The sequence below is a fragment of the Tauraco erythrolophus genome, chromosome 7, assembly GCF_009769465.1.
Source record: "Tauraco erythrolophus isolate bTauEry1 chromosome 7, bTauEry1.pri, whole genome shotgun sequence".
In the NCBI taxonomy this organism is placed as follows: Eukaryota; Metazoa; Chordata; class Aves; order Musophagiformes; family Musophagidae; genus Tauraco; species Tauraco erythrolophus.
In genome coordinates this window covers 5099776-5123241 of record NC_141471.1, presented here as the reverse complement: position 1 = coordinate 5123241, position 23466 = coordinate 5099776, and the positions used below count along the sequence as shown (strand labels likewise).

General features: G+C 46.4%; 1 protein-coding gene across 1 annotated transcript; it reads right to left on the bottom strand.

The window, feature by feature from the left end:
• Nucleotides 1-252: 252 nt before the first annotated feature.
• Nucleotides 253-22696, bottom strand: VILL (villin like). Its single transcript, XM_009988635.2, has 19 exons — nucleotides 22628-22696; nucleotides 21041-21115; nucleotides 18759-18955; nucleotides 16531-16639; nucleotides 16111-16221; nucleotides 14467-14666; nucleotides 14301-14379; nucleotides 12862-12960; nucleotides 11043-11196; nucleotides 9909-10009; nucleotides 9095-9232; nucleotides 8379-8537; nucleotides 7320-7499; nucleotides 6432-6577; nucleotides 5579-5723; nucleotides 4712-4900; nucleotides 2438-2506; nucleotides 1045-1302; nucleotides 253-366 (listed from the first exon to the last, which is right to left on the bottom strand). Exons 1-19 carry the CDS (start codon nucleotides 22694-22696, stop codon nucleotides 253-255), a joined length of 2592 nt encoding a protein of 863 aa, XP_009986937.2.
• Between the last annotated feature and the right edge of the window lie 770 nt (nucleotides 22697-23466).

The following is a 23466-nucleotide window of genomic DNA, read 5'->3' as shown; positions in this document are numbered from 1 at the left end:
CAAAAAGAGGCAAAAATATCCTGCAAAGTCATTCCTGCAGAGGAAACATTCCTGCCTCCTTAAGTTCTGGGTTTGCAGGTAGAAAGGAGCTGTCCTCTCAACAGTGGCTGCTGGAATAACTGCATTGGAGCTTGGCCTGATTGAGACGTTGGGTTGGGTTCATTGAGCAAATGTCTGTACTTCTTCCCTGCAGCTCCTAGGAGATCGAGGGTCGCTGCCAGAGTCACTGGATGCTGAATGGCCCCTGCGGTCTCAGAAGAGTCCACATTGCTTCTTCTCGTTCTGCTGCTTCCATTTGGGCATCTGGTAGAACTCGTCCTTGGACTTCCCAAAGATATCGTGGAAATCGGCATCAGAGAGATAGTACTGCAGTGGGAGGAGAGAGCAAGGAAAGGTCAGCTTTGGCTTTTGCAGAGGCTAGGACACCTCCATTGGCTGTGTCCCTTCCTCACTGTGCCAGTGCCGAACCCTGGACTCCAGGCCAACAGCTCCTGTCCTGCTGCTTGTCCTCATGGTGGGAAGTGGAACATCCTAGCAACTGTTCCTCATCCCGCTTCCCAAAGATCTGAGATGTGGCATTCCTCCCTGTCCCTGGATGGAATTTGCTGAAATGCAAGCTTTCTGACAAAAAAAAAAACAACCAAAACATCCCTTCTGGAAGGAGTTTCAAATGAAAACAAACACCCAAGAAAAATACAAATCCTGGCTTCATTCTCAGCTGTGTCACCTTGTCTCGCAGGAGCTGTACTTTGGAGTCTCTGTCCCTCCAAGGACAGAGGTTGGGTGGCAGAACAACTCTAGCAGAAGAAATTAGTTTGAAAAGTGACTATTTAAAACTCATTTTCTCCCCCAAAGCTTCAGCTAGAGTACAACTACCACAGCTTTCTCTCACGTGAATCTCCCACTTTTTGAAGAGACCTATGTGTCCAGCTAGTATCTCCTTCAGCCTGAGGCAAGACTTAACAGTCTGAAGCACTAGTGCACTTAGCCAATGACTAGGTTCCAGGTTAAGCTACTATAGCATCAAACCAGCAATGCTGTCACCTCTTTTTTAGTGGGATCCACGCCTTCTGGGAGCTCATCCACCGTCTTGTTCATCAGGACCTCTCGGGAGTAAATTCCTTCACTGTTAGGCACCAGGGAAGGGCTGCTGTTGCTGTTGTAGTTGCTGGTGTTGTTGTAGCTGTTGCTGTCACTGTGGTTGAAGTGTGATTTATACTCAGGGGAAGCATTTGCCATACTCGAACCAGCCAAGTTGGTCATACTGAGGGTTCTCTTGTTCAGGCTGATGTTGTTAAGGTCCTGCCAAATGAAGGAAAATATGTCAAGACAAGAAGCTCTGGCAGAGCAACTTGGGGATTATCTCAGGATCTTTCTCTCTGTTGGGGTTGGGGGGGCTGCTCCCGGTGCAGACTGTTGGTCTTTGCTTTGGAGAACCAAAGCTGCAAGTAGAAAGTCCAAACTAAAACATTAGTCCAGCACCTCCATCAATGTTACATCTTTATGTTAGTACGGTGCTGATGAGAGCCCTTAGAAATAATTGAAGATACTTAATGGTGGACTCCTTTTTCTCAAGATAACAGCAGGGGAAGGTGCATGTGGAAGGACAGAAGGTGAGATTAAATATCTACCATATCTAAACCACCTAAATTACCTTCATACACCTCCCCAGTATGCCATCTCTCCTGGTTCAAAGCCCCTGCCACTTCCTTCCAGCATTCCTCCTAGCCCTGTCCAGGGCAGAACCGATCCCATGTGACAATCACATTTGGGACTGTTGGGATCTTGTTTCCTCTGTGCTTTGTAGGATCTCCTGTTGAGCTATGCCCTTCTTGATCAGGGGCTGCTTGTCGGGGGTCTCAGGGGCCACAGCACTGCACACTACTCATACAACACTTCACTGCACACTCATTTGGCCACACACACTTCTATTTGCACGTGTAGTTTAGAAAGCAGTTGGCCAGTCTCCTGCCCACAGATGCCTCTGCACAGGACTGGAAAAGGCCCCAGAGATCTGGGTGTATTTGTGGGTTATTAATCACGTCTCCCTCCGCTTTCTACAGAGGAGCAGAGCTCTGATTCTGACAGCCTGAGCTCCCCATGCCTGCTCCAATCATTAGATATAAGGAAGAAATTATTCACTCTTGAGGGTGGTGAGGCACTGGAACCAGTTGCCCAGAGAAGTTGTGGATGCCCCATCCCTGGAAGTGTTCAAGGCCAGGCTGGATGAGGCTTTGAGCAGCCTGGTCTAGTGGAGGGTGTCCCTGCTCATGGCAGGGGGTTGGAACTAGATGATCTTTAAGGTCCTTTCCAACCAAACCATTCCATGATTCTATGATTCTATGATTCCGTCCTCTCCTTTGTGTGAACAGACTGGGGGACTTGGTGATGTTTAAACCCAAGTGTCACCCACCCATATGGTCAAGAAGCAACTCACCACTTTGATTTCGGAGATAGCCGACACATCTCCTAAGCTGTTCTTCATCTCCTCATAGGACTTGCCATCCTAAAGGTAAAGAGAGTTGTAAGAAGCGTGGACTGCCTTTAATTAGCACACGCTCCTGTTCTCTAATGAAGTCAGGAGATCAGGTGAATTTTAAAGCCCAGCGGTGCTCATTGCGGTGGCAGCTGGTGCCTCCTGCAATCCCCAGCTCCTGGAATCAGGAGACTGTGCCAGAATCAGAGCTTTCACTTGAAAACAAAGAAACAAGTGGACGTTAGCCTTTGCAGGTGTACAGTATCGGGTGAGGACAGGAACTTTAAAGACTGCAGAGAGCAGAAGGCAAATAAAGAGAAATCATATTTACTGCTGGATTTAAATATTTTAAATTTTGAATTAATCTTGCAATGCATGAAAATTTGGGATAAAATAATATTCGTTTTTTTCCCTTCCCTGCTAAAACAACAGGTTTTTCAAAGCCTCAATCCCTGACTTATTGTAATTTGGTGCCATGCATTACCAGCTACTTATTTCCTAGAAAAGGAATGTACTAGATACATTGGCAAAGCCGACGACTGTGTTTTCCTAAGCAGCCAGGAGATGTCAGTTCTTAACAGAATCATCCAACAAAGTTCTCCAACGAGAACAGGCAACAAAACACGTGGATTGCAGAGCAAAGAGACTTAGACCCAAAACTGAGCAATGAACACACCCCACCCCCCAGATGTTGCTGGGATGCCAGCAGTCTGGATTGCTTATCTGTAGTTGCGGAAGCTGCCTACAGGGGATATTTTTAGAGGTATAAATTTTATGAGCTGTATTCTTGTTTTTCAGCAGTTCCTCATAAAAACAAAACAAACAAACAAACTCACAAGTCTTGACCTTTGTTCTAAGCACCAACATTGTTTTAAGGGTCAGTGCTCTAGGAGTTGCCATCTTATCTGTCCAAATCCAGCTGTAAAGACAGGCTTTCTACCACCACGCCGTTGCAAAGAAAGACGATGCAAATCCAGATACAGGAAAAAAATTATCTCTCTGTATGAGATTTCCTGGAGTGTGACGTCCCCTGGGGACCTTCACCCATTGCCCCGGCTGTCCCACCTGCAGACTCCAGCATGGGACTTCACTTACAGCCCTTTGGGCAACCAAAAGACAGGATTGCTTGTGAACTGGCTGAACACTGATGTTCATAGGACAAAACAGAAGTGAGAAGGGACGATCTCACTGGCGAGGGGTCTGGTAAAACAGCACCTGGGAGCTCAGCTTTTCCCAGTTGCTCATCATCTTCCTATTATTTTTTTTTTTCCCCTTAAGCCATGCACACCAGTGCCATCGGGTGGCAGGAATTTAGGTGCACAGCCTGGCAGCATGGCTTCCACTTCGCTGTTTGCTATGATCCACCAAAGCCCTTCCAGCATTCTCCTTTATTCCCCAAAAACTCTGTGCTGTAGCTCCGAGCCCCCAGGCTGGCTGGACCGGGTGGTGCATGGTCTGCACAGAGTTAAGTGCATCTCTCCTCCCTCCATCCGACCACAACCAGGGTGTGCACAACCAGGGTAGGAGACTGGGTCCTGACAGCGGGTGGTGGGGCCCTATGCACGGGCCACACCAGCAGATCTCCGCTCTGCGTCCTGCTCCTGAAATGATTTGAAGTCTGTGTGTTTGAAAGAGGAGAGAAAGGACTTCCCCAGGCAACTCCAGGGGCAGGTTTCCATTTCTGTATAGCAGAGAGCTCGTTTTTGTAAATCACCTTTTGAGAAGGAGGCTTCTTTTTTTGAAGGGACAAAGGGTGACCTGGCTTAGGAGCTCCTGGGCTCTGATGGGCAGTCTGCAAACTTGGAGATGAGACCTGTCTGCTCACATCTTTCATTTTGCCAGAGTTTGCCCTTTAAGCTGGGTCCTAAATTTTTTTCTGTGGCTCTATTTTGAAATATGAACATTTATGATGTAGGCTGCTTCTGTTGTCACCCATTTTTTGGCTGAAATCACAAACCTGATTTGGAGCCTGATCTTTTTAAAAGTAAAAATGTGACTATTGTGAATTCAACACATTTACTTATATTGGCAAAAGCCTCGGTTTCACCGAGCAGGTGGTTTTTGCTGGCAAAGGAGCAGAAGCTGCTCAGGTAGCACCAGGAAGCCGTGAAGCTGAGGACGTGTCATAGCAAGGTTTTGCTCCGTGCACCACAGAGGATATGGCTCACCGACAGTAACACCCATTCAGCACCTCTGAGCACACGTGCAGACCACAGGGCTTTTCCAGCAACTTACGCTCCATTTGTAGGGGTCCCAAGCGTTGAACCATCCTGTGAAGTTGAGGGGTTCATAGCCCTGCTTCACCAGTATTATCGGAGTTGCCAAGTCTCTCCCTGCTGGATGGGTCTTGAGATACTCCTTGGCCGAGGCAATTGCCTCGTTCCTCTCATATGTGTTGGAGGCTTTGCCAACCCAAAGGAAAATCTGCAAGGAGAGAAGGTGTGGAAGATCAGTAAGTAGTTGGGACCTGTGCAGACACGGCTGTTTGTTGACTCCTGCCAAGTGAAGCAGAGATAAGACAGGAATTGTTGTTTCCCAATAGTCCCCTGGGATTTTGATCCCAGATTTCCTCCCAGCCAAGAAGGATTTTTATTTTGAGACAGGTCCAAAGCATAAATATTTCAGAAAACAGCTCTTGCATGCTTTAAGGGAGCTAAACTCAGTCCTTGCATGGCCAAAAATATCAAATGGCCTCAAAAACCAAGCAACTAGGAGTTAGTTTCCAATAGTCTAAAGCAAGCCCTCACCATCGGTGCTGGGAAATGAGGGGCAGGGCTTCTAGGTGCCACCTCCTTGTACGAGTTGGCAAAGACTGGAGCAGGGCCAGCTTATCTCACCTCAGAGCAAGGCATGGACCAGATGTCTCCATTTTCCCCCTTCTGAAACAGGGTTAGCAACACCACCTCACTCACGTGTTTTGTATCTGGGTGAGAAGGGTTGGATATACTCCTGCTTGTCTGACCAAACATCACAAAGGGTTTGAAGATGGGACAGAAGGCATAGTGCCCTTGGTTTCACATTCAATGATGGATTCAAACAAATTAAGCCATAACCTGTTTGAAAATATGTCTGGAGGGAAGAAGAGGGGGAGTCAGAGCTGACCTCTTCCCATGTGTCTAGCAGCATGACATCGTCTTCGTCCAAGTCTTCCTGGCAGAAGCCCACCACCTCTGTCATGATGAACCGACCCGTCTGGTTGGAGCACTCGAAGAGGCGAGGTTGGTAGTGCGTGACCTGCTCCTGAAACCTTCCTCATGCATGGCAGGGAAAGAAAAAGCAAGAGAGATGGAAACCTTTCCCTCATGGTCTACTGCAGGGCCCTGCTGCTGCTTGTCATGACCTTGATGGAAGAGGTGGGAACATGGCAACACTCATCTGAGGGCCTGAGAGTCATCAATGCCAGGTCTCAGGGGATTCTCAGACCATTTTAACAATTTTAAGAGGTAGCTTTTTCTCCACCCAAAGAAGGCAAAAGCAGAACCCTTCTCTCATTGTGGAGACGAACCTGACGTCAGGTCAAAGCCACATCAGATCATTTGGTTGCAAAGGAGTGCATCATCTGCCCAGAGGGCTGGAGAAATCCAGGCTGTTTAAAAGCAGCTTTAGTTTAATGAATCTTCTGGGGCTGCCCATAAAGCTGATAATGGCTGGAAATGGAGCATGTGGTTCATGTAGCCCTTATGACAAGACATGGGGTAGATTTACTGTGGGGAAAGGAGAGGGTGGCACACCCTTGTCTGCAGGCTTTGGATCTGGGGCTCCTACTTCACAGAAGACCTGACTCAAAACCTAGGGAAGAGACATCTCGGTGTGGTTTCTGACCAAGCTTTTGGTGACATTCTGACCTCGTGCTGCCTTTAGTGGGAACTACGTATTACTGACCTTCCTGCAAAGTTTTGATCCCTTGATTAATGTTGTCTGGCCAAGCCCAGAGAAACAAGCAGGTCACTATTACCTCTTTTCACTGGCGTAAGGTGCTTTGCCTCCCAAGGCTTCCCAGAACTCCGCTGGCTCTTGTCCTTCCAAAATGGTGTGCTTGTCCCGTTTGGAAACGATGTCAGCCACCATTTTTGCCATTTCCCTCTCATCTCCACTGCATCCCTGTGTTCAGGACGTAAGATTGAGGTGGAGTTAGGGACAGACTGGCAAAACTTATCTGTGGGGAAAAGCTGGCTTGGTCCTACCCTCCTCTGGAGTGTTTTAGACCTGCTTGAATGCTTTTGAGGGTCTCATCTGAGCAGGTCACTCAGAATCCACTTCTAGTCCTTGAAGGGACATTCAGTCCAGCCAATGGCATCTAGAGCAAAACTCATATAATCATAGAATGGTTTAGGTTGGAAGGGACCTTTAAAGATCATCTAGTCCAAACTCCCTGCCATGGGCAAGGACATCTTTCACTAGATCAGGTTGCTCAAAGTCCCATTCCAACCCGACCTTGAACACTTGAAATGATGGGGCATCTGCAACTTCTTTGGGAAACCCTTCTGCTTCAGTTAGATCTACTATCTCATCCTGAAACACATGACCAACGCAGGATAGATGAACATGTTCTAATAACCAGCTGGAGAACCTGGGAGTGCTTTATTCAGCTGAAAGCTCTATGAATATCTAAAATGAGGTGAAGTAAACCCCAAGATGGGTTACTTCTGTAGAGAGTGGGCTGTGTTACTGCTGATCCTGCACAGACGGAGCCTTCTTCTGGGTGCACCTTCCTCCATCAAAATGAATGGGCTACCTCTCCAAGGATACACCTCCACAGCTCAGTGGACGTAGGAGACTAGAGTCCCACATCAGCAAGTTTGGCTCCCTTCGGCTGCCTCCCCTGGACTTGCTGCAGACTCACCTTCCCGCACCACAGGTAGCAGACTTGGCTGGTGGTCAGCAGGAAGACGTCATTGGAGTTGAGTGAGGAGGCCCGGGCTGGCACCTCCGTGGCCTTTGTGTTCATCTCGTCTGTGCCCCTCACCTGGAAGAGGCGGATCGCCGGCTCGGGCGTGCTTTTCTGACCCCGGCTCGTGCCGCCCTGCAAGGAAACAGAAGAAAAGATGGTACTGGGAGGTGAGGAGGACATCCCAAATCCAGAGTGTGATTGATTTGAGGAAGAAGGCTTTTGGGCTCACAGCCCTCCACATTGCTGCAATGACGGACCACAGTCCTGCACAGAGCAGGTGCGGAAATCCCAGTACCTTCTGGTTCTAGGTCAGAATAAAACCCACATGGCATAACTTCCACATTTCTCCCTGATTACTCTGAGTCTTGACCAGCTCCCGTCAAGATGCTCAAGTTCGGTGTGAGCAGATCTCAGTGTCTGCAAAGCATTTCCCATGCAAACTGGGCAAGGCAGTTGGACTCTGATTTTCAGCTGTGCTTGGTTTAGATGAACATCTGCCATGGAAGCTGTTTGGTGGGACCAACACTGAGAACTGAGGGCAATTCCCCTTCTCCCCAGCCATTCAATGTCTCCACCACAGATGTCAGCAGCCGAAGCAGCAAGTGAAGTGGGTTAGTAGTTAACATGATATAATTCAGACAGGGACAATTCAAATCATGCAACTGTTTGTGGGATATTTTGGAGGACCCTCTCTGGAAAGTGGTATCTGTAATTCACAGGAAGATTGTCTTATTGTAACTCTGCAAAATATTTTGGGACAGAGTTGGAAAGAACATCACACATTAACGCTGGAGCTCAGGGGTGGACAGCTGAGTCTGTGTCAGTCCAGGACTGTTTACACATATGGTGTTCAGACTACTTGGGAAGTGGTAGAAGTGTTCCCTCGCTACCATCTGCCAGCCCATGCAGACCTGGCAGACTCCTTTCCTGAATATCAGCCCGTTTTTCTGGACTGTTTCCATTGCAACTGCCAAGCCATGGCTGGTGCCCACGCACGCAAAGCCACATTACCTCGTAGATGACCAGCTTGCCCTTGAAGATTGCCAGGAAGTGTGTGGGCTCCTTGCCCATTGTCACGCGCACCTGCACAGCCTCGTCCCCATGCTTCTTGTCCAGCTCGATGGCATTGAGGGCACAGGCGGTGATTTCATCCACGGAGGCATGGCGACCCTGGGGAAGGGAGAGATGCCACATGCGTTGTGATGAGACGAAGGGTATAAAGCTCTGCACAATGTCACATCTTGCCAATCCCAAGCTCTGCGTATAATATCATGGGATCAGAGTTAAAACTTCCAGATGTTTAAATTTCACTTGCATTCCGTTTTCGGAGACATTAGCATCCCGTTTTCAAAGCTCCTTTCTGCATTCCAAGGGAGGAAAATACACTTTAAAAGGAAAGCAGAGATATTTGCATAACCACGAGACTCCAGGATCTCAGACTTTAAGGGACACCCCGAAAGACTGCAAAGTGTGACCTCAGCACTGTAAGCCTCATAATCCTTCACTCTTTCTGTCTAACACTGCTGGCTCTCAGTACGATGCCAACTTGGGCTCAGTGCCCATGCTGCCTATGAAGCACAGCTTGGGATATTTGCAATGGACAACTGATGAGCAAAGGGTATCTCAGTTCTGGATGCTTGGTTTGGGATTTTGGTGTGCAATGGCTCCCTTCAGTTTTAGGCTTCCAGCAGACACAGTATAGTCCCTTCTGTTTCAGTTTGACCTACCTGCCACATGTAGAGGACATAGTGAGGCCTGCCTGATCTCAGGTAGGTGTACAGGACCAGGTAGCAATCACCCCCGTAGAACTGCCCATAGGTCTTGGGATTCACTGGTTGCATTTGCAAGTCCTCGATCCTCCACACCTAGTGAAAGAAACATCTTGGTGAGCAGCAGTGGAGTCAACGTGAAGACAGAGCACAGCCCCCTTGCTAGCAGACCACTGACATTCAGGTCTTCAGTTGGAGAGAGAATCCTTCCTCTCTCTCCTGGATGCCAGCTTATGTTCCTCCAGCTTGATTAAGTGCTTGCTGGCAAAGTCAGGTCTCTCCTGTGACTGTCACAATACATGTGCCATTAATGGACTTTCAGCAGTTGGTGGCCCTCAAGGAGGAGCAGCCTCCAGGTCCCTCTCAGCTCCACAGCCCATTTCTCAACCAGCTCCATCTTCCATGGGAGGCCACTAGAACGGGAGAGGGGCCTCTGCTTTGCACAAGTTTGGTTGATACGGACCTAACTGGGAGACATTGTGAGAAGAGGGTTCTCACCCTCATGACCCACACACATAGCAGGAGAGGACTCATCTCAGTGACTACTTTGCTCCACAGGTCATAGGTTGGAGGAGAAATGCCCTTGAGCTACTGTAACTGCTGCATTAGTTTGACTTTGCAAGCACTTTGCTCTGGCTGCAGCCGTGCTTCTTTGGGGAGGGTAGATGGACACATCTTCCCAGCTCCGTACAGCTGCTATGTGTGAAAAGGCAGAGATGTTTGGAAACACGCTGATTATTGCATCCTCTGCCAACAAAAGGAGCTCTCTCACCTCTATCTCCCCGGAGGCATCGTCTACCATTCTCTGCTCGGCAGCTAGCTCCGGTCTGGCGTGGAGCTGCGTGGTGTCAAACTTCACCTGCTCCACCTTGGCTGCATGCACCAGCAGAACAGAAACGAGAACCGGTGAATGAACGATAACATACAAACCCTCTGCATCATGCACACACGCAATCATTATCCATGCGAGAAAAAACAGATCCGCGGTTGCAAGGAGTCAGTCTTACTGCCAGTAAGCCAGTGTTGATTTTGGAATATGCAAGAGCTCACATGCTCCAGTGTTGATCTGTTGCAGGCTGGCGACAGGCCATATAGCACGTTCCAGTGATGATTGGCTGGTAAAAATATTGGTTGCCTCCTGACTGAAAATTCATAATTGTTTTCCAAATCTATACCTATTTTCCTCCTTTTAAAATGTTGCTTTCAGAAATAAAATGGATAAATTTCTTCAGCTTATGATAAAGAGCGATAGCATTTATGGACAGCAGGGAGAGAGACAGAGGTGGAGAGAAAAGAGAGAACTTGCAAGGGTTCCTTGAGAACCTGTGGCTCTGAAGCTATTATTGACGGAGACACTCAGCATCTCTGTATCTCTGTCACCATCCCATCATTCATCAACAAGTTCTCTTTGGTACTGTTTACTCTTTGGGATTAGTGCATTGTAATATTCACTTCAGCAGCGTGATAAATTGAGGCACCGTTTACACCCGGTGTAAATACAGAATAATTCCATTGACGTCAGGAGGGTCTTGGGTGGATGCCAGTGTAAATGAAAGCAGAATGTTGTTCAACACGTCCTTATCAGGTTTAGCATTAGCCTTTTATAGAGAAAATTAGGAAGTTCTACAAGTGTGAAATTCTGCATACAGTTTTTCAGATGAAAGTGGTATTCTGCCAACATTTACATTTGGAATAAGTGGCAGTTTGGTTCATATAAGAAGCCTCAGAATCTTGTTCGGTTCCTGAATCCTTTGCATCTACTGAAGAAGGTAGAAAATCCAAGGCATGAGAAGAATGTGCACTAGATTGTCAAGATACTGAAGGCAGGAGACAGTTAATGTGAATTATGTTCCCAGCTGTTCCTTAGTACAGGTAGGAAAGCCAAATCTAGGATGAACATACTCACCAATTTTGCCAGTAGTGTAGACTTTGCCCAGTCCTTGTGTTTCATCCTTTTCGGTCCACCTCTGGAAGAGCTGTTTAAACATGGCTGACTCTGCTCCATCATTGATCACTTCAATGTTGGTGGATGAAGGATAGCCTTTTGCTTGGATAAAACCCTAGTGAGGTTGAAAAAGGACATTAGCGGGGACACACCAAGCTTTTTACAGACATGAGAAGAAGGATGTGGACTTGAACCAGCCCAAAGAGTGAATGTCCCCCACTGAACACAATGGCATGACCAAGGTCAGGATTCACCCTGAGACTTGCATTCAGGCTTCTCAACGGAGGTGTGTACAAGTTCTCACTGTAGCATCCATGTTTATTTCTGTGTTTAGAGGATTGAACCCTATTCCTAAAGGCTGGTCACCTGGATCACATCCTATTGAGTTAAAAGACTACTTCAACAGAGGTGCTCGATACAATATAGGAGAGAAGAAAGTGATCTATATTCTGCCACAATGCCAAAGCCATTGTTCAGTTTTGGGAACTGCTCTTGTGTTTATCTCAGCAGGCTCCAGGATGACCTGGAGATACAGTGCTGACAGCCGTGGTTCTGGGAAGGAGCCTGATTGTGGGCTTCTGAGCATTCATCTTCTGCTGTAAATACAGCCACACACTACCCCCAGGGAAAAGCAGAGCAGATGGTCTTCCCATCCCTCCCACCTGCCACACTGAAAGGGAGAGATATCTTTTGCTCTACATGTGTAGCTCAGGGCCAGAATTTGCAGAGCTGATTGCCTACTAAAAAGCATCTAAGCTAAGCTTTAGAAAGGAGCACAGAGAACTGTGAGGTTAAGATTTAAGGCAAAGTTTTCTAAGGTTTTTCTTCTCCAAGACAATAGATGCAATCGATATTGAAGCTGGGTGTCTCCACTTAAGACCTTATTGAAGTTGAAGACACTGAAGTTCATTATCTCCTAGTAAGATCTCACTGAAGATGAGGCCATTTATGGTCTTCATGTAAGTGAATAGATGAATTAAAAGCTAAGTTCCCTTTGTAGCCTTTGTTTCAACATGCCAACTTGTAAGAAAAACTACAAAATGCCTTACTTGAACAGGCTCCCTTGAGGCTAACTTTTTCTGAAAGGAAGTGTTGAGGCATGCTCTGCCAGAAAATAACTGCATGGCAGCTCACCTGGAGCTGGCAGCATAGGTGCCAGGGCACTATGCTGGTATGCTCTACCTTAATATGAGCCCTGGTCTTGCATCAGGTTGGTAATTAACTAATAGATCTCTTTCTACTCAATGGAAGAGTCTTGTACTATCTTCAAATTCACACACAGAACTTGGGCCCAGGCATTAAGAGGTGCTATTAAGTGAGAAGATGTGAGCTTGGTGGCTGTCTTCAGTGTGGTACCTTCACTCTCCCCAGCATCAACAATATTGGGTCATGGATGTTAGAGAGGATATAAGGGTGCTTTTAATATCTGACCATGAATTTGCCTAATCCCATCTCAACCCTGCTGATACTCTCTGTCTCCATTATCTCTTGAATCAAGAAATTGCAGAAGTCCACCATTTACTGTGTAACAAAGTATTTTCTTTTATACTTCCTTTTCTTTAACAAATTTCTTCCTAGTTTCAGTGGCAGGTCTTAGTTCTCGTGCAATTTGGTCACTAACAATTTTGTGTTTACGTCACCACGCCTCCCTTAGACGTTTAACTCTGTTATTACACAGGCCAGCTCCTCAAGACCTACACTTGATTGTCATTAGCGGTCAGATCTTGATTAGCACTTAGTTGACCTCCCACGACATTGTTTGCACTATATTACAACTCACCACAGCTCGAGTGAAGGCTGCTTTTTTCTCTTCCAAGCTGGAAGCTTTTCCTCTCCAGACGTAAATCTTAAAACCACCTTGGTCTAAAATGTAGCAATCCTCAAGTGAAACAGAAAAAAACATGTTAAAAGTTCTGCGCAGGCAAAGGTCCACATTTGTAGCCTACTCAGGTTGGATCCTTCTTGAAGATTTAGATTAGAAGCAGATCTTGTTCCTTTCCTGCCTTGCAGAGCTCTAACCCTGGTGCCACCATTAGCAGAGGTAACAGAAGATGGAGTTACTGTGGTTCATAAACAGACTACAACTACCATCAACCTTACAGGGCAGAGGTTCATGGGTACACTAACTTTGTGAGCACACCTGACCCTGGCAGCTGCCTTTTAACTGTAATAACTTATAATATGTGTTTTTCTTAGGCATTGATCAAAACTGGCCACGAGAGACGTTCCCAAACCAACACAAACACCAGCTCCAAAAGGCTCCAGCAGAAGCGTTATGCTGAAATATCATCCTCAGCCTGCTGTGCTTCAGCACTGCTGATGGTGGTGCTCGTTTATGTCAAATCTGCTACTGAAGGAGCAGGAAAAGTTCAGGCTAGACATCTTCTGCATGACTGTTTTGTGTCCCTGATCCAGAGCTTAAAGTGTTGCGTCGTTGCGAATGCAGCAGGATCCCGAACCCAAAGGGGATGAGATGGCTGCCAGGCAGCCTGTCTCCACTGCAGGTCACTGTGTGACCAAAGGCTTCTCGTTTTGCAAAGTGAACTTTGACAAGAAAAGCAAAAGCTTCATATGCTTGTAAAAGGCAGCTGACACCAAGCTGAATAAAGGAGCCCGAGCTTTGCAGCACGACGCTGTTTTGCAATAGGGCGGTTTGCACTGCAGAAAATTAAGGATGAGCAATTCTCTGCCAAATTTTAGCCAGAAAGACAGTAGGAAAGCCTCTGTTTTCTGAAATCCTTTGGACAGAGGGTCTGTAAGGAGTGTCCTTCCAGGGTGAGTCACTGAGGCCAGCCACTTGCTACAGCAGGAAAACATTTTTTTGTGATTTTGTGAGCAGAGTATTTATTTGGTCTGAATTCTGCAGATGGAGGGTTATCCCTGAATATCAGGTATTAAGAAGCCTTATTTCCATCTGGAATTTACTCCTGGCCCACAGCTCTTCTTGGCTCCGGTTGCCAAGCTAATATCATCCTTGGCTGAGAGGGTCAATTTGCCATCTCTGGTTAGAGCAGCTTCACTGCACCACCTTCCTCTGGCCACTGAGGTTGGAGTGGAGCTAAGCTGTTCGGTTTTCAGAGGATACCTGATAAACCTGAATGGTGGAAGGGCTGATAATTTTCAGGAAATGAGTTATCCCATTGGAACAGATGCTCAGCTGAAAATAAAGCAAGCTACAGCATCATTTTCTCCCCATGAGGGCTGATGGCTTTGTCTCACCTCGTGCTGGAGCAGATCCTGTGTCAGGGGCCGGGTGGCTATCTCCTGTACCACCAGGTCATCGTCCTTCTCGTAGACACTGAAAGACAGAGTCACCAAGCAGAGTCAGGCTTTATAGCCCTCGGCGTAAGAAAGGATAGGGTTTGGAGCCCAGCCCTGGACTTACTGGTAGAGCCGGACATTTGCTTTCTGCAGCTCATCTGCTTTCGCATCTGGGATGGCATCTTGGAGCTCCCCGCGCCTCTCGCCCAGCACCATCTTCATGATCTGCATGAGATCCGGGGAGTCTTTCTCGTTGTCGATGATGCCGATTTGAGCGCGGCCGCCTCTTTCGCTGTCCCGGATGCTGCGAGCCAGTGCAAGCCCCTGCGCACAAGGATCACCAGGGAGTAAGTCCTGATCCAGACAATGAGTTCAGCAAGCCTCAGACCTAGAGCAATGACTGACCACCAATAGTCTGAGCCAGACTACCACAGCTCTCTGAAGCTTCTAGTGTCCTCCAAATGTAGCTGTTAAAAAAGGGGATGTGTCTACAATGCCTGCTCTAACTCTCAGGAAAATATTGCTTATTAGAGTCGCTACCAGTGCTTGCTCCCACGTGGCACGGGGGCACGGTAGCCACAACAGGCGTTGCCTATATGTGACCGCGCATAAGCAGGTCCAATGCTCTTGTGAGATGGTCTGGGAGAGAGACGCACACGTGCTGAAGACGACGAGGCTAGATGTTGCAGAGCTGTAGGACATTTAATGTGACATTTCATATTTAAATGTTTCAATTATTCAAAAAACGTGGTTGTTTTCTGTGAAAAATGCAGCGTGAAATACCAAGCATCTAATTAGGCTGAAATCTCCATTTTCCATTGAATGCTTTTTTTCCGTGACTCTTACTACAATAGTTTTGTAAGGGGCCCCCTCTTTGTTAGACCTAGGAAATGACCTGCTTGATTGTCAGGCCTGAGAAGAACCATGACCTGTTCCTCACAGTAGCCATCCCTCTACCTGCTCCCCCTCCTCTGGGTCCTGAGGGTTTCTTTGTCTCTTCTCTGCTCTCTGTTGGATCTTCTCCTCTAGCCATTGTGTCCTGGAAAATCGCCTTCCCTGTGAATCTTTCCCCTCTCCTAGCTCATTGGGTGGCACCATGTGAAGAGCAGACCTGCCTGCCTTTTAATGTGTATAATAATTGGCTACAAGTTTGGCCACCAACTTTGCTGATGACCCACTGATATATCTTGCCTTATTACATCTCTGTGTCTCGGTTCCTCTATCAGTAAAATAAGGATAATGATCCCTTTGCAAAGTGCCTTAAGAGCTACAGATCTGACCTATCAATACCTGGCTTATGTGTTCCTACTTGTCTCATACTGACCAAGCATTTGTGATGTACATCACATTCCCTGTGATGCTGTAAATATATATGTATATATATATATTAATCTACCCCTGAGATAGTTATTGCAGCTAAACCTACTGGTGTTGCTGACTTTTTAGTCCCACATCATGCAAGCTACAGGACACAGAGGGATGGAGATGGACCTCCCCAGAGGGAGCTGGGTGCCTTTCTGGAGCCGGAGCTAGTGATGTGCCTGTGGTCACCCGTGAAACCCAAGCTGAGGTCAGGTCTGAACTGGAGCAAAGCACTTCCCTGGGCCTCTGATACCAGCAGATGGGCAAGTAGAAGATTTACCATGATTTTCTCTGTTCGTCTCTGTGTTGCTGGTTTTACTGGGGTTTTGAGTGCTATATCTCTATTTTTTTTCCTAGGCGTCAAAAAATACAACTAGTAAAGTAAGTGGCTTTTGCCTGTACTCACTCTGGACTTCTCAGCAATGCTGCAGTTGGGTCCGTTCCACTGAATCAGCACTTTCCCGAGGTCCAGCAAGAAAACATCACCCTTATTGAAACTGTCCCAGGAAAGCGCTACCTGTCAGAAGGAAAATGAGGAGGACAACAAGAGTTGCAGGAGACAAGTGACAGACATTGCGAACTTGCCCTTGGGGATGTAACAACTGGTCTGCAATGACATGCTCAATTTTTCTAGCACTCAGCTATTCATTGAGCCCAATGGCTTCTTTTACGATAATACCAAACCCTCAACTGAGGTCTTGAAAACTGTCCTCTAGTGGGGGTCCTTGAGCAGAGTCGAGCTATCTAGGAGGCAAACCTGATCGAAGATGGGTGTAGGAGAGGCAAGGAGAAATGATCTATAAGGAAAGAGGGCTCTTCTTCTTACCTCTGTGGCTGACACGTGCTTCTTCCCCTTGATATGAAGAAGACGCTTGATGTTGTATATGTTGGTCTCCACGTGCTTAAATCCTGAAGCCACTCCTCCCTTCTTGTAGCTGTTGTGTAGCAGGGAATAAAGAGTTGGGGCTGGTTAGAAAATATCCTCCCCTCTATCCTCTGAGAACATCTCAAGCTTTTGGTGACAACTACAAAATCTAGAGCCAATATAATCTCAAAGTGCTAATAATGGAATGTCAAACACTGCTGTGTTGTCTCACTCTACTGTTCATGGTTCCTGGTTCGACCATGACTCTTCACGGTGTCCATCTGCTAGTTATGGATGCCATGTTGCTGCTGTGCATCTTGAGATAAGGTATGTAGATGTAGATGAACAGGCAGGTCAGGGATGGCAATGGAAATGTAAAAACCAAACTGAAAATCCCATTAAACATGGCAGTGGCATCTCGGAATTAAAATATTCCATAAACATTCAATTAAAAAAATGAAACATATTTTGCAGAAAATACTTTGTGCTAAAATTTGGCTTTGTTCAGAATAGTTATTCTATTGAAAGTAGCTTAGATATGAAATTGTTGCCGTAAGTGGAACAAAATGGTAAAGGGGTGCAGGACACCGTCTTTCTCTCAAATTTAATCTTCCAATTTTGTTGTCCTTCTATCCTTGAATAAACATTTTGCAATAGAATCATAGAATCATAGAATCGTAGAATGGTTTGGGTTGGAAGGGACCTCAAAGATCATCTAGTTCCAACCCCCCTGCCATGGGCAGGGAAACCCTCCACTACACCAGGTTGCTCAAAGCCTCATCCAACCTGGCCTTGAACACTTCCAGGGATGGGGCATCTACAACTTCTCTGGGCAACCTGTTCCAGTGCCTCACCACCCTCAGAGTGAAAAATTTCTTCTTTAATAAGTATTGCCTGACTGCATGATGCCTTCCCCTCCTTTCTGTGCAACTTTGCAAAGATGACACAATCACATCGTGAGACAACATGGTGCTCAAGGAAGTCCAAGAGCCTTTTTAATGGTTTTTGAACAAGTCTAACCTCCTTCCAGAGATCCTAGACCATTTTAGAACACAGATCCAGTGTTCATTCTTCAGGCCTTACGGTAATAATTGACACAATATAATTGCAATTTGTGGGAAAGAGAGATGATTGCTGAATGTTTTATAGTTTTTGCCATGTGGGTAATAAGTGTATTTTATCATAGCTTGGAAGAGATTGACAAACATGGTCTGGCATGTGAGTGATTCACAGTACGTCAGACTTCTTTGGCGCAGTTGAACATACCCACAGAAGGATGCTTTGGGGATTAGTCCACCTGCCAAGGTGTGGGAAGAGCCTGCTTTAATTTCTCATTTTGCCTCAGACTTCCTGTTTGACCCTAGGGAAGTGGTTTAGACCAAGATGAAGTCTAACTCATACTGATTTCAGAGGCAGATAGGTTTCCAAATAGACTTCTAAACCTACATGTTTTGAAGGTCTGAATTTTTTATCCTTCATTGTCCCTTACTCACCTTTAAGATGAGAGTGAAAATACTTTTATGTCTCACAAGAGTCCTGAGGAAACTAATGAATGGTTGTAGAGATGCACAGTACAGAGGTATTCAAAGCCAAACTGGGATATAGGGTATTGACCAAGAATGGGTTTTCATTTGAATTTTCTTCAGCTGTTTAAATGCAAGGCACTTAGGCTGTTTATTGCCAACGAAGGTCCTCCTGGAGAATGGCTATTGGAGTCACCTTCCAAAAACCCCAAAGTGAGCAAAGACCAAAGGACTAGATTCAGCAGTATCATTTAGGTATCAGAAGTGAGAGGCAAACTTTCCTTCCATTAAAGGAATATTACACCCAGTGTGAGCTAAGTCAGCACTTCTCTTCAAGGTGGGTGAAGTGCCCTGAATGGGCATGTTAATCTAAAGTGCGTGGAGGAGAGGGAGGAAGACCCTAGGGTGAACAAAACGGAGCTTAAGATGCAATTACTGCAAATATCTGGGAAAACAACCAGTAGAATAGAATGACATGGTTCCAGACTCAATGCTTATAAATAATTCTTTCAAAATGGGAAATTTTTCTTCTGAATTTTGACCAATCTCAATGCTGATTCTTATTTTTCCTATTTTTGAAATGCTGATGCCTCTGAGATGTAGAGAAGCAGAGGGAACCTGAGGGACCATGACCCACCTCATAGCAGGGTATTTTATGCTACTCACATAATGCCGTTGCGGAAATAGCTTTGGAAGGTCTCAGACTCATGTCCCTGCACTTCCCGGTGCTGCACAGGGTTCCCCCTGAGCGCATTGTCCAGCTGGGTGACATACAGGGCTGCGGCACCTTGCTCATCCTGAGACGAATCCTTGCCAATCCAGTAATGCAAATCCACAGCAGAGCCACGAGAGGTTCTTTTGGTCTGGAAGAGGTGGGAAAGATGAGTCAGGACGAAGACACAGCCCATATGTGTGTTTCAAATATCTCTGGCCAGGGAGACCTGGCAAAACCAAGTGATCATGGAGCCCTTTCCCACGGCTTTTCCCAGTTCTGCCTTTCTTCTGGGCAAGGGGAGACAGGACAGAGCTTTAGGATGCTCCCTGCGAGCTCAACCTGGAGCCAGGGACCTGATTCAGGAAAGCTTTTATGGATTTTATGTACATATTGCACAGAAGTGTGTTTCTATCTGATGCACTTTTATAACTTGTTATCAAGGAAAATCGAGCACTTTGCAATTACAAAAATGTGTGTGTTTGACCTGTCCTACTTTTTTAGTTTTTGATATTGAAACTTAAAGGAGACTCTTCTCACAGATCACTTTTTAAAATGTAATCTACACTGCTATTTATTTTCCTGGAGACACCAACCTTTCTTTCCTGTTCTCTTTCTCATACTACACTACGTAGTAACACAAACCGCCTCTGAATTCCTGCTGACTTGCAAACCAGACATAACTCCAAACGAAGCTGAGCTCGTGTGTGCACGCTGTGATTCATCTGATTGCAGAAGAACCCAATGGCCTACCAAGAGGAGGCAGGCGGTCTGAGAACAGGTGTGCTTATCTTTGTGTGAGTTGTGCCAGTTATTTTTCAGGACCTACTGCGTTAAACCCTGCCACGGGCACCTGGGAAAGGTAATAAAAACTCATTTTATAAACTGGATTTGACACTAAGTTGTGTTTATTTGCTTTGTGCAGTGTTACCGCAGCGAAACACACTAGAAGAACTTGAATGAAATACAGCTTAGTTCCTCTAGGCACAGATAATTAATTCGTTGCAAAATCGCTCGATCTACTACACTGTTATTAAGGATGATCAAAGTCCCATTGTCCTGTGGACTATCTTTGTTTGGAGACCCTCCGGTCAAGATGCAGAATGCAAAGATGAGTATTTTCACTCTCCCATCTGCAGGGGGAAAGGAGAGCTGTGGGCTGACCAAGGGCTTTTCTACCTGGAGAAGTTATAGCAATATAAGTTGAGCCTGTGAGCATCAAAATCTATACTGATATCTCTCGTCAGCTCCTTGCAAAGACGCTCATATTCTGCTCTAGGCATGTCTTCGGGTTGCTGCTACCAAATTGATTCAGCCCTTGAAAAGCTGAAATAAAGACATCTACATGGTGAATTAGAGCAGGAGACTTATTCTGCGTCACCATCCCAGCTTGCTTTCCTAGCTTGATGTATAGTGGACGTGAGTTTGGTTCCTGTGGGACAGCGGAGGCTTTGCTGCTGTCTCTTGACTGGTGGTGACGGTTGCAGGAAGGACACTCAGACCCAGGAAGTGGGAAATGCTTCTGGTTTCCACCATAGGGACATTGTTTTATGCAACAGGGTCTGGATTGCTCTGTGCAGATGAAGAGATTTGGAAGGAAGTCTGGGAGCTGTGTGAAACACATTGTCTTCCCACAGAGCTTCAGGAACACAAGGAACTTTGTACATGTCATAGAGTAGAGTTGGTTCTCAGAAGTTCCTCATGCTTCTGGCTAGCCTGGGTTCAGCTGGTTGCAAGTAGGTCTGGACTAAATTTGGGAGGGACAGATTAAATGTCTTGATGAGGACATGAGAAGGGCTGAAGAGCTTCTCTGCTGCTTGTGTGATGCAGAGTATGTGGCACACCTCCATAACTCATATCATCTGCTGAAAATGAGGCTCTCCAGTTGGCCACCTCTCACATCCCCAAAAGACTCCCACATCATGCAAAGGTGTGCCTTGATTTAGTTTGCCAGGGAAGGTCCTGGCCATTTTGCCATGTCTGGACATGACTCAGTTGATTAGAAGATAAATAATTTTAATGAATTCCTAAGTTAATGGTTCCTCTGGACTTCTGATTTACTAAACAAGCCGTGTTGTTACAACAACCATGTTAAATTCAGGTGTGTGATTAGATGGTGAACGCACATGTGCAACCACTTTTACCAATGAGGGTACCCAGCATCCAAGTCAGAGCTAACCAAAAAGGGTTGAACCAGCTGCCTGCCAAAGAGATCGGATTTGTTTGCGTTACTTACATGCAGAATTATGTAACAGTCTCCTTCAAAAAAAGTCCCATAAGCCTTTTCAGGTACAGGAACCATCTTCATATTCTGTAAGGAAATGAATGTTTGGGTCATTGCTAGAACTTCAGAGCCAGAAGTCGATGTGTGTGAAACAGGACAGCTGAGGTGCATGAAACACTAAGATGGCAATCAGGGTTTGGAGAATGAAGAATCAGGGCTGTGCTTGTGAGCTGGGAAAAGCCGCTTCTGGGAGAAATCCCAAGAGTACTACAGGGTGAGAAGGGGCAAATGATAATGTTGTTTGGACAGATTGACAAGTATTTTTTAGTCTCCTTGCCCTTCTGCAATCCATAGGTCTAGAGTGAGAAGACCTGGAGGTCAGGCTGAAGGGCTCCAGAGCTGACATTTGTAGGGAATTTCTCAGGGGAGTGAGCACATCTCATCCTAGCTGTAATTTTGGGGCACGGTTTTTACTCAGTGCCCATAAGTTTGAGGATAACTTTCAGAGCTTTGTTAGGATAACCGCTTTGCCAGGGATTCATAGCAACTAGCAGGGCTGAGAAAAGAGACTTGAGGACATTGATGTGTCCCTCACCCCTCCAGGCCCTAATGGCACACTTCATCTGGTACAAATGCACAATTAACCAGCCATGCCTGCCCAGGGTAGGTGCCTGGATGTGCCACCCACCAGCACACATGCAGCTCCTGGCTTTGAACTGGCTCTGTGCTTCCCTGGAATTAGAGACATACATTCTTCTGGTGGTCTGACTTGTTTCCCAGCATAGCAGCTTGACCCTCGTGAACTGACACATCTCTAATTACAGATCCTCTGGAAAGAAGCTTAGTACAATGCTTTGGGAGAAATGGAAAGGCAAAGACACTGTGATATTTGGAATGTAGCCCAGACTTGTAAAGTGCCAACACCACCTGGACACATGTGTTGGATCCCCTTCCTACTGGTCCCCTGAGTGGGCTCTGCACCTCAGTCTATGCCTTGTCTAGTTGCAGGGGAATGTTTTTGGCGGATTGGGCCAGAAAAAGGCAGAATTGAGCACAGCCTGGCTCCAATCCTAAATCAAGTACCACCAAAAGCAGAAGGTGACCTCGCAGTCTGCATTATCTCTCCTTGTAGTGACCCAATGATCATAGTGGGAAAGACAAGGATGAAGAGCAAATAGATTCCATGGGATGTCTTTGCTGCAAAAATGGGTGCCTTCCCCACGGCAGCTGCTCGTATAGGCTAAGGTTGCCTATGCATAAACCCTCTCCTTGGTGAAACAGGGAATTAATTTCTGGTGTGCTAAAGCAGCCTTGCATTAGTTCCCAAAGGTGGTGAGAAAGCCTCCAATGCTGGAGGAACAGCTTCAGTCCCACCACATTCATGTTTCCTTAGTCAATATTATCCCTGTTTTACAGAGTGGGAAACCAAAGCCATAACATGTTGAAAGTTCCATAGGGAGATGTTGAGTCTCCTGTTTCCTACTGTGTCTGGTCTGTAAGACCCTCTTTTCCCACTTGAATTAATTCCCGAATATCTCTTTTTTGAAACATACACACACACTTGCAGAGGACATACACCATCGTTGCCTCTTGTCATACCTCTATGCCCCATATCTGCAGTCCCAGCTTTCTCTCGATAGTTGGGAGATTTGTGTCACCGTCTGTCATCCTGTAGTCTGAGCTGGAAAGGAAAGGAAGAAGAAAAATCAAATTATATGACTGGATACAACAGTAAGTGTGCTGGTCAGGTGGGTTCCTCTTACTGTCAGCAGAGGTTTAGTACAGATAATCCACACTTTGAAATGTCTCTATCTGCTGAACATTAAGAGAGCACAGTTGTAGTTATCAACAGTTAGGTGGGATGAATCCCTCTTCTCAGGGTATCCATGCTCATGGGAGGCCAAGCAAAGTGTGGGATCCCAGCCCAGCAAAGACTGGATAGGATACTGTTGTTCTAGTGTGGGATTATTTTTCCTCTATTTGAACAGATGGAAAGGATTCGCCAAGGTGTTGAACTTGACATCAGTTCTGCTTTGTTCCCACCATGGCACAAGGGGTGGCAGAGACGATAGAAGACCTCCAGGAGATGCATGCCCTCCTGGAGCAGTCACTGGAGGTCAGGTTAGGTACCCTGGGGCACTGGGAGCCTAAGGAATGAAGCCCTTCCACTTCAGGAGGAGATACATGTCTAAGTGAAGACACCTGCAAGGTATGTCAGGGCAGGGCACCAGGCTCTCAGCTCCGTAAAGGTCAACGGAGACATAGACACCGCAGTCAGCAGAGCATATAGAGCAATACAACTGATGACCCAGATGTCTACTCTATGCATAGCTGAGCAGCTCCCTAGGTTCTGCTGCCTGTATGGTGAAGAGGTAGATCTCAGTTGCCCACACAAAGGTGTCTGGGACATCTGAGATGTTTTTGGTATCTCCATTTGA